This window comes from Myotis brandtii, unplaced genomic scaffold (assembly GCF_000412655.1).
Source record: "Myotis brandtii unplaced genomic scaffold, ASM41265v1 scaffold314, whole genome shotgun sequence".
Classification (NCBI taxonomy): domain Eukaryota; kingdom Metazoa; phylum Chordata; class Mammalia; order Chiroptera; family Vespertilionidae; genus Myotis; species Myotis brandtii.
Window position 1 is genome coordinate 192,397 of NW_005362033.1, and position 11,814 is coordinate 204,210.

At 43.0% G+C, this 11,814-nt stretch overlaps 1 protein-coding gene across 3 annotated transcripts in view; it reads right to left on the reverse strand.

Moving 5' to 3' along the window:
* DHRS7B (dehydrogenase/reductase (SDR family) member 7B) overlaps positions 1-11,814 on the reverse strand; it is a 56,395-nt gene that overhangs the window by 41,650 nt on the left and 2,931 nt on the right. The window contains exon 1 of one of the 3 annotated variants that reach the window (XM_005870147.2): positions 11,654-11,727. The exons of the other annotated variants lie outside the window; for them this stretch is intronic. Coding sequence (XP_005870209.1) covers positions 11,654-11,712 — 59 coding nt within the window. The 5' untranslated portion in view covers positions 11,713-11,727. Of the gene's footprint in view, positions 1-11,653; positions 11,728-11,814 lie in introns of those variants that run through there. 3 annotated transcript variants of the gene reach the window in all.

The window sequence follows — 11,814 nt, forward strand, 5'->3', positions numbered from 1 at the left end:
GAAGTCCAGATCTCCTGAGACATCCCATGTCTCCCAAACCCCAAATCATTCTGTGCACTCCCTGTTCTGACCCAATCTCCAACCTCTCCCCATATTCTGAAACCCTGTGATCCTCTTGGTCTGTCATCAGCAAAATCCCTGCCTCTTCAATCTGTACTCTGAATGGTCCCTTCACCTCTTGTTCCAATGTCTAGTTCAGTGATGGCGAACCTTTTGAGCTCGGCGTGTCAGCATTTTGAAAAACCCTAACTTAACTCTGGTGCCATGTCACATATAGAAATTTTTTGATATTTGCAACCATAGTAAAACAAAGACTTATATTTTTGATATTTATTTTATATATTTAAATATATTTTATTGACTTTTTTTACAGAGAGGAAGGGAGAGGGATAGAGAGTTAGAAACATCGATGAGAGAGAAACATTGATCAGCTGCCTCCTGCACACCTCCCACTGGGGATGTGCCCACAACCAAGGTACATGCCCTTGACTGGAATCGAACCTGGGACCTTTCAGTCCGCAGGCCGACGCTCTATCCACTGAGCCAAACCGGTTAGGGCTATTTATTTTATATATTTAAATGCCATTTAACAAAGAAAAATCAACCAAAAAAATGAGTTCGCATGTCACCTCTGACACGCGTGTCATAGGTTCGCCATCACTGGTCTAGTTCCTCCTGAGAAAATAGATTTCACTGCAGACCACTGCAGTGGTGGCCTTTTTCTCTCCCACAACTCTCATATTCTGGCTCGAAGATGCAGTGGGATCATCTTTGCTCCTCACTACTATTCTCCCCTCCTTCCTCTCATCCATCCCTTAAACCACCCAGCTGTGACTCCTGTCATACTGTCACCTATGGCCCCTCCTTATAATAATCTGCTTTCCTCTTTGTCCTTACTGATATTCTGCCTGCTAGATCTCTCCATTTCTGATAAAGAGGTGTTAAAGTTTCCAATTATACTACTAGATTCATCATCTATTTCTCTTTGTAGTTCTATCAATTTTTGTCTCAGGTATCTTGGCACTCTTATTAGGTGCATATGTGTTAAGAAATGCTGTGCCTTCATGGATCATTAACCCTTTATCTTTATACTAGTGGCCCAGTGCACGAATTCATGCACATTGAAAGGAAATTAATTAGAAGAAATATTTTAATATCTCTATTCATCCTCTCTCTATAATTGTCAACCAAATTAATGATAGGCAATGACACGTGTGTCGAAACACACACGTGTGACTGGCACTAGCGAGAGCTTTATATGTATCGCACACGCACGAGTCAACTTAGCCTTTTATAGATATAGAATAAACTTGCTTAATTAGACCTGCTTTCTGATGTAACTAAACTTTTTCCAGCCCAGTGAAGCACTCCAACTTCTCCTTCAGGTAATTGTCAGCAACACGGCAGTAAATATTAACATGAAGCAGATTTTTAGTATAGATCACGCAGGGAGAACAAAGGGTATTTAACTGCAGCAGTGTTTGATTATATTCTGTGCAGTGAGAAAACCTAAAGTCATTTTCAAGGTCCACCATTTCTTACTTTTCAGTCGGGCCAAGTTTCTAAGCTTTCTAAATCTCCGTTTTCTGGCTAATGAAAAGAAATAGGATTCCACCAAGTCTCCTATCTACCTACTCCAGGACTTCTGTGAGGATCAAATGAGATGAGGCACGGGAAAACGCTTCACAGACATTTGGTTAAAGTGTGAAATGTTTGTGCCTGGCTATAAAGCAAGTTGTGTTCTGGGCTGAAGACACTCCAAGGAGGCTAGTTGCTAGGGAGAGGAAACTGGGAGTTGCTACATAACATCATTACCCTGGGCTGTGGGCCGCATTTTGCACCATGGGGTCTCGGCAGCGTCTGCTATGATTTGGTGAGCTGTCGAACCGGGGTGGTGGTGGGGCCTGTGTCCCACTTGGGGGAAGCCAAGTGTTCCTTTGTGGGCGCCAGTTCCACAGTGCCGTTCATTGTTAAATGGCCTGTTGCTAGGGAGAGGAAGCCGAGTGTTGCTACGTGACATCATTCCCCGGTGCCCACAGCCACCATTTCTGGGCTGGGCTGGACTGTGGCCGCATTTTGCGCAATGGGGTCTCAGCAGCGTTGGCTGCAATTTGGTGAGTTGTTGCTCTGGGGTGGCGGCGGGGCCAGTGTCCCACTTGGGGGAAGCCGAGAATTGCTTTGTCGGCACCAGGTCCAAGGTGCTGTTTCTCTGTAAATGGCCGGTGCATGTCACAGCAGCTCCTGTGTTGAGCGTCTGCCCCCTGGTGTTCAGTGTGCATCATACTGACCGGTCGGATGGTTGGACACTTAGCATATTTAGCATTTTATATACATAGATGATGCCCTCTTATTCCTGATCACTTTCCTCACTCAGAACTCTGTCCTGTCTGGAATTAATATAGCTACTCTTGCTTTCCTTTAATTAGTATATCTTTCTCCATTCCTTTAATCTATGTTTTTACACTTAAAGAGGATTTATTATAGACAACATATAGGTCAGTCTTGTTTTGTGATTCATTCTGACAATCTGTCTTTTAATTGATCTGCTTAGGCCATTGATGTTTATGTGATTATGGGTAAAGCTGAATTAATATCTACCATATTTGTTACTATTTTGTTTGTTGTCCTTGTTCTTTTTCATATTTTTGTCTTCCACAGTTTTTCCACCTTTTGTGGTTTCAACTGAGCATTTATACGGTTTCATTTTCTTGCCTTCCTTAGCATAGCAATTATACTTTTCAAAGTGGTTGCGAAGGAGAATGGAATCCAAGCCCACTTTCAAACAATACTATACCACTTCACAGGTAATACAAGTCATAAAATATTCCTACTTCCTCTCATCCATCTCTTAAAACATTGCTGTCATTCATTTCACTTATATATAAACATATAATTTTGTTTTTATTCTTTCCTAGATTTTCCATCTCTGCTTATATTATCCATCTGTTCTTGCATGTTACATACTCTTTCCTTAAAGTCCTTAGCATATTAATCATAGTTTTTAATAATTACTGGTCTGCCTGCCAGTGTGGCTCAGTGGTTGAGCATCAACCTATAAACCAGGAGGTCACAGTTGGATTCCTGGTCAGGGCACATGCCCAGGTTGTGAGCTCAATCCCGTGTGGGGTGTACTGGAGGCAGCCAATCAATGACTCTCTTATCACTGGTATTTCTATCTCTCTCTCCCTCTCCCTTCCTCTCTGAGATCAATCGAAATATATCTTTTTTAAAAATAAAATTTACTATTCTGATAATTCCAACTTCCCTGTCATATCTGACTCTGGTTTTGATGCTGTTCAGTCTTTTCAAACTGTATGTTTTTGCCTTTCAATATGCCTGGTCATGTTTTGTTGAAGGCAGACATGATACTCGTTCAGAACTGCAGTCAGAAGCCTGTAGTTATGAAGGGCAAGGCAAGCATTATATCCTTCCACGACTGGGCCCGCGTCTTTTGGTGAGACTATGCCCCGGACTGAGAACTTCACCAGGGCTTCTCAGCTTTTGTTTGTTGTTTTCCTCCTCTTAGGTGGGTCAGGATGGCTAGAAAGAAGGGAGTTAGGTAGGTCCCTGTCCCTAGGTAGCTTAGGCTCTGGTAACATAGTTTCCCTGAGGGGAGGCCTCAGCAAGAACAGGACATGCTGACATATTTCAAAATCATTACTTTCCCACTCCCCCTACCAGGAGCACAAGGGGATTTTTCTCCAACATTCACTGTGAGGGCCTCCTAGAGCTCCTGGGGGTAAAACTCACAACAGTGTGGGCCCCTTTTGATTGGGTTCCTCTGGCGTTTTGAACTCTCAGACTGTCCACACTCAGCCTCCAGCAGTTTGTCGATTACAGTCCAGGTTTTCCTACCCCAGGCTTCTGCTCCAGTCAGTTGTGATTCTGTGCATCCGCCTGCCTCTCCATTGCGGGGGTGGGGACAGCAGTTTTCCTTTTGACCTCAACTGATGGATCTACAAAGAGTTGATTGTTGTTGTTGTTAATCCTCACCTGAGGATATTTTTTTCCATCCATTTTTTTAGAGAGAGAGGAAAGGAGGGAGGAAAGGAGGGGAGAAAGAGAGCGAGAGAGTGAAAGAGAGAGAGGAGAGAGAGAAACATAGCTGTGAGAGAGACACATTGGTGGTTGCCGCCCACAGGCACTCCGACCTGCAATCCAGGTACGTGCCCTTGATCAGGAATCGAACCCGAGACCCTTGGATGCACAGGCCACTGCTCTAACCACTGAGAACACTGGCCAGGGCAAGAGTTGGTTGACTTTTCAGTTTGTTCAGCTTTTTACTTATGATGATGAAAGGGCAGCTTCTAAGCTCCTTGCATGCTGCATAGGAGACTGAAGTCCCGACACCATTCTTTATATAAGAAGTTAGCCACTAGTCATATGGTTGCTTCCCTGTGTGTGATGAGCAAATTTTCTCTTGTTGCTTTTAAGTTTTGTTTGTCTGTCAACAGTTTTACTCTGATGTATCTGTTTGTGTTTATCCTACTCGGGAGTTCATTGAGTTTCTTGGATCTGTATATTAATGTTTGTGTTATGCCCTGAATATACCCGGAAGATGTCCCCAGTCCCCAGAACCTACTAGTAGTATATGTTATCTTACTTATATGGTAAAAGGGACTTTGCAAATGTGATTTAAGATCTAGAGATGGGGCGCTTATCCTGCCTCATCCAGATCACAGGAGTCCTCAGAACAGAGAGGCAGAAGATTGAGTCAGAGAGTAGATGTGACAACAGCAGTAGAGGCTGGAGAAATGTGAGGAGGAGTCCCTGAACCAAGGAATGCTGGTGGCTTGCAGAAGCTGGAAAAGGCAAGTAAACCGATTTTCCTCGAGCCTGCAGAAGAAATACAGCTTGCTGAAACCTTGATTTTAGGACTTCTGATCTCCAGAACTAGAAGATAATAAATTTGTGAGGTTTTAAACTATTATATTTGTGGTAACTTATTACAGCAGCAACAGGAAACTAATACAATGTTTTTCATCATATTTGGAAATTTTTAGACATTATTTCAAATATTTTTTTCTGCCTCATTCCTTCGCTACTCTTCTTCTGGGACTCCCAAATGTTAGTTCACTTGATGTCCCACTGATTTTTTAGGCTGTTAATTTATCTTCAACCTTTGTTCTGTTCTTCATATTGAATTTCTATTGAGATTTTTCATGTTTCCCGATCCTTTCTTCTGTCATCTCAAACTTCCTAATGAGCTCCTCCAAAGAATTTTTCCTCCCACTGCGATTTTGTTTGACTACCTCCACCTCAGGTATTTGCTCCAGGATGCTCCCAAGATTCCCAAACCTAACTTGGACCCTGAAGACCTTGTGCTCTGCTAATTCCCTAAGTGTTCTTCTAACAAAGCAATCTCTCCCCTGGGTTTACTTGTCTGTTTCCCTTTCACTGCCTTCTGTGTCATTTGTTGGATAAATAAATTAATGACTCTAGTTACAGAGCATACAGGGGAAGGTGACTGATTCTGATTAGAGACTGGGGAAAATTTCACAAAGGGTGTAGCAATTCAGCTGGGACGGCACTGCTTAAATCTGTAAAGCTCCTCAATGCTCCCTGGATGAGGCCCACCCTGACCTTCAAGATTGGGTCTCAGGCCCTGACCAGTTTGGCTCAGTGGATAGAGTGTCGGTCTGCGGACTAAAGGGTCCCAGGTTCGATTCCGGTCAAGGGCATGTACCTTGGTTGCAGGCACATCCCCAGTAGGGGGCGTGCGGGAGGCAGCTGATTGATGTTTCTCTCTCATCGAGGTTTCTAACTCTCTATCCCTTTCCCTTCCTCTCTGTGAAAAATAAATAAAAAATATATTTTTTTTAAAAAAAGATTGGACCGAAACCGGTTTGGCTCAGTGGATAGAGCGTCGGCCTGCGGACTGAAAGGTCCCAGGTTTGATTCCGGTCAAGGGCATGTACCTGGGTTGCGGGCACATCCCCAGTGGGAGATGTGCAGGAGGCGGCTGATTGATGTTTCTCTCTCATCGATGTTTCTAACTCTCTATCTCTCTCCCTTCCTCTCTGTAAAAAAATCAATAAAATATATTTTTAAAAAAAAGAAAAAAAGATTGGGTCTCAGGTTCTCTCCTACTCTCTGCTGGAGTCATCAACTAACACTCACCAGCCCTCTGAGATTCCTACCTTTACCTCACTTCCTGTTGTTTGCAAACACTCTCTCTGTAGGGAAATGCATCCAACCATTTGTCAGTTTCAAAACACTTTATGTTCCTTTATTGCATAACCCCATGTTTCTTATTACCAGAAATTTCAACATATGATTTGTCACCTATAGGTTATAATGGGGTCAAACATGTTAACTCAGAACAGTTCAAAACTAACTATGAACATGGTAACTAAACATGGACTCAGGCTGGTGGAGAGAAGAATGCCAGTCACAGCCATGGCCCCACCCTTTGTCTACAGCACTTTGTGTGGGTGCATCTGGCTCTGCAGCATAGCTTGATTAGAATTTGGAAAAGCTCACTAGGCCAAAGCTCATTCTGGTAACAGTCGATTACATATCTCAAAGTTTGTGCCCAAACACCTCAAAAAAGACAGCTTCCAGCTTTTGCAGGTAGATCTGTGTGTGGCAAGGAAAGCACAAAGTTCAGACAATGTTCAAGTCTCCTCAGCTTTTACTTCCCAGCAGGCCCTCTCACGGTTCTTCTGTATGTGCATGTAGGGTCTGTGGGAGTTTATCAAGCCTGTCCCACTTGCAGGACCTCTGTGAAGTTCCCAGCTGGTCCACCATCCACTCACTGCCCATAAGGGCCACAGCCTCAAACTAGCAAAGCTGTTAGCCTTCACCACTCACTTGCCACCAATGTTGCTACCCTTACTGACAAGCTTCTGGCATGATGCTTTGTTTTCTGCTCCAAATACTTGGCCTCCTCCAACAGTGAGACTGCTGGTCTTCAGGCTTGCCCTGCCTTGGTTAAACTACTGCACTGACTGGTCAGTGTGGCTCAGTGGTTGAGCATCGTCCTATTTACCAGGAAGTCACGGGTTGAATTACTGTCAGGACACATGTAGGGGGTGTGCAGGATTGATGTTTCTCTCTCGTTGATGTTTCTCTCTCTCTCTCTCTCTCTCCCTCTCCCTCTCCCTTCCTCTCTCTGAAATCAATAAAAAACATATATTTTTAAAAATCTACATTTTAAAAAAACCCACTAAAACAAAACTACTGCATTGACTGATGAGCTAGGATTATGGGATTATTTCCATCCACCACCCCAGACAATAATACTAGATTCTCACTGGTCTTACCTAATGTTCAGTGGTTTTTCATGAAAAAATGTTTCCCAATTTGTTGTATGTCTTTGGTCAATTTCCAGACCTCTGATATGGTTGTTTTTGACAATTTTGTCCTGTTTTATAGTTGTTTTTTGTTGTTGTTTTGAGATTTGCCAATTTCCTCACTCTGCCATACCAGAAGTCTTCTCCCGTCACAAGGACTTTTAAATAGAACTTTTTCTACTGCTAGAAACAAATACGCTGACAACAGTACAAACCTAATCAAAGATAAATGTGTCTCTCAAATATTCCTATTTCAATGTCTTCTCTGTGCCAAATTAAGTTAAAAACATTGAGAGGAGTGCATGGGTTTGGACGGATGGCAGGCCCGTCCCCCTGGGTCTCTCATGTGCCCCGTGCCAGAGCAAGCTGCGGCCTTGAACCATTGCCCGGACCGTAGGCTGTAGGCACTGAAGCAGGTTGCACAGGGGGAAAAGATGTTGAGAGGAAAAAAGCAATTATCCTTCATTTAATGTTGGGGATGGAGATACTAATCACTGCAAAACTTTCTTCTTGTTGTATAAATTCACATTTCCTCACTGAATCCAGTTCCCTTGGCCTGGTGTCAGTTGCTACAGATGTCCAACCATACCTTCCCTCTGATATAATTATTTCTTACAGTTCAGTGGGTTTTCCCCACTAACATCTCTTTAAATTTCAGTCTGTCTTGCTTTTTCTCTAAGATCAAGTTGCCAGCTACCATTTTCCTATTAGAATATAAATGAGAGGTGTGAATAATAATTTCAACTGTTTATTGATACAGTAAACTGTGTTTGGAACCAGGCAGACCTTAGTTTGAATGCCAATAATCAGGCTAAGTGAGTGTCTTTGAATAAGTTATTTAATATTTCAACCAGTTTCCTCACCTGCAAAATATATCTCACATCTGCCTTACACAGTTGCAGTAAGGAAAAGTATATGTATGTTAAGAAGCCTTCTATATGGCCCACAATCCTTCACTCCTCTAAATGCAGTAGAAATTTATGACAACTCCAAACCAAAAGTACATTTTTATTTCTAATATAATTAATTTTTTGTTTTGTAACTCTAACATACATGACCATTAACTAAAAAAATTTACTATACAGATTCTAAAACAAACTAAAAAAAAGTTAATTTTTAGCCTGTTATCATATATGGCTGTTGTGGAAAAAAATATTAATAATAATTACTAACTTTTTAGTGTTTGCAATGTGCCAAGACACTGGGATATAAATAAACTTCATACCCATAATCTCATTTCATCCTCATGGCAATCCTAGGAGGTAGGTATGATAGTTATTTCCATGTTCTAAATGAGAAAACATCTTAAGTCGCATAGCTAGTAAATGGCAAAAAAGACCCTGGCTGGTGTGGCTCAATGGTTGAGCATTAACTATGAACCAGGAGGTCACGGTTTGATCCGGTCAGGGCACATGCCTAGGTTGCCGGCTCAATCCCCAGTGTGGGTGTGCAGAAGGCAACCGATCAATGATATTCTCTTTCTCTCTCCCCCTTACTCTCTGAAATCAATAAAAAAAAATTTTAATGGCAAAAAAGAGATTTGAACCAGGTATTTAGACTCTAAAGCCCACATTTTAACTCTTAAGTGCATCAAATAGGTGGTCATGTAAAAAAAAAAAAACCTTAGTAGAAGCCTTAAAGAGGAAGGATTCTAATACTATCTAGGTGGTAAATAGATCCCTAAATTCAGTCTGATCACCCAAACAGAATAGAAAGGTTTTTATGAGATAAGTGAGTGTAAATAAGCTCATTGCTTAACAGGAACTCAGTACAATTTCCTTGAGCTAGTTTACCTAATATGTTAAGCCAATCTGGATTATAATACTATACGCATAGAGAATTTTGAAATAATAGTTTACTAATATACCAGTAATATCTAATTTAGCAACAGCTAAGTCCTACTCACATGAACCTGGAAAAATTTACATTTCCATTCAAAACTTAGTGTTCCAAGTGCAAACATGGCCTTACTGAATAAAATAGGAGCTAACTGCAGCAGGTAACCTCAAACTACCATAAGCAATGTTCAATTAATTCAGCAGCCATCAGCATGCCTCTCCCTCCAATAAGCCAAGTCTTGGGCTATTGTGAATTTAAGAAGATGCAGAAGGTAGAATCCAAAGGAATTTGTTGAACTTCTTACATTGGTGGGTGGCAAGAAGCTTCCAAGCTAAATTTACAGGATATTCAATATCAATTTTCATTCCCATGCTTACAGCCTTCCAGAGCAGGCTAATGGAGAGTTCACTTCCCCATTAAAATCAGAACATTACCAACAAAGAAAGGCCTCGTACTGTACGTTATAACTGGGTGGGTGTGAGAAATGACATCATTAACATGAACAAGGACAAGTCCTCAAAGGGTTAACTACCAGAGACAAAACTTTTGACTGGAATCCAGCAGGATCTGGAACCACCGATAACATTTTTCTTGAAATAACGGGCTAGATCTAACCACTGGAGGGCATCCTAGCCATGCACAACTGCAAGGCGCTCACTTGAAACACCTCCAGGATAGTCCCCAGGCTGTGCGTTCTGCGGTCCAACACTTCCTGCACTGTAAATAAACTTTAAATAAAGTAAACTTTCCCTTTTGCCAAAGGGACAGAGATCTTTTCTCCCTCCTTTTTCTTAAAGCATTTCTTTGAAAAACCCAGTATTTTTAACTCCTTCCTCTGTTCCTTTGGTATGTCTGCAAATCTTTTAAAAGGCTAAATAAACTAGCTCTAGCTCAGCCAGTGTGGCTCAGTGGTTGAGCATCGACCTACAAACCAGGAGGTGACGGTTCGATTCCCAGTCAGGGTACATGCCTGAGTTGTGGGCTTGATCCCTGGTGTGGGGCGTGCAGGAGGCAGCCTGTCAATTATTCTCTCATTATTGATCTTTCTATCTCTCTCCCCCTCTCCCTTCCACTCTGAAATCAGTAACAATATATTTATTAAATAAATAAGTAAGTAAACAAACTAGCTCCAGCCACATACTACCCAGAAACTTTCTTCTGAAGGGCCTAGAAGTCATCTCTTTCCAATGTAAACATTAAGGAAGAAACTCAGTCACCCTGGGAGGTTACAGGACTACCTGCTCAGAGAGATTAGAGATTTTCTATTTTTCCTCCAGATAAAGGTCATTAACTAGCACAGACGACCACCCCAATTACCAGGTGAATTGAGGGTGAACTATAAAAGCACAGATGGTAGATGGTGCCATCACGTCTTCTTACAAAAGGAATCTGGAGACTGTGTGATGTTTTAAATGATGGGATTGCTTTTTTGTTTTTGTAATTCTGGGTTCATTTTATTCAGTAACAGAACTATTTTCTTCCTTTCTACATTTGTGGGAACAATTTTCTAGGTTGGCAGATTTTATTTTTAACTTTCCCCCCACATAAATGTGAAGAAGAGTCTACACTTCCTTCTGGGCCACCTCATGCGGCTTTCTTGCCCTCGATGACAGGAAAATTATTCCTCCCTGACCAAAGCTCTTAGGGACCGAGCCCGTTCTTGCTGCCTGAGTGTCAGACCCTCATCACTGCCTCTGTGACACCTCTACTTGGATTATTTCAAGGACATTTTATTCAAAACTGAACTCATGCTCTTCCTCCAGACTTTCCTATTCCAGATGCACAAGCCAGAAAAGGAAGAATTAGCCCTGACACCTCCCTCCCTTTTCACCGGAATGAACCTCTAAGCCCCTTCAGCATGCCCCCTAACAGCCCTCTCACTGACCACCCTGCCTTACCGAGGAGCCGGAGTGGCCTGATCCCCCAGACCTGCTGGTGCCCCTCCTGTGACGACGCTTCCACGGCTCCCACATTCTCCAGAGAAGCCCCACCTCTTTTGCACCATGAGAGCTGCACGCTCGGAGGCTTGGCTACCTCTCCAGCTTCATCTCCCGGACTCCTCGCTCCCTCGGTCCTCCAGCCCCAACGGGGAGCTTCAGTTCCATGAGGACAGAGACCATGCCTATTGCTGACGCTATGTCCCTAGAACAGTGCCTGCCACACAGCAGATGCTAAGTAAATGTTTAAGAATAATGTTGGTAAAACAATTGTAGCATCTGACACGGAAGGCAAATAAAACATTAACTAAATTATGCATGGTGAAAGGAAATTACGCATGTTTGTATCCCAGGTGGCTAACACCGGGCTTGGACCATAGTGGGGCTAAAACTATGTTTGTTAAATCCGTTTGCAAACCAGAGACGAATATAATGAAATACAATAACGGCACTCGGTGTCTACCGGCTGCGCAGAGCAGTGTCAATGCCGATGGAGTCTCACATTTAGGTGCTTCTCTCCTCTAACCCCCATTCCCGTCCTGTGGACAAGCAGAGGTCTAACCCCGTGCGAAGGAGGCTGACCTCCGAGACGGCGCAGGGCCGTGCGCGCCTTCATAACGGAGCCTCCTCTGTGCATGCATTTCAGTCACGGCTCCTCCGGAGGCTCCTGGTGCCGGGCCGCTGCGCGCGCGGGACAACCCTGGGAGCGGGTGCCGGCGAGGAGGGCGAGTCTGAGGGAGACA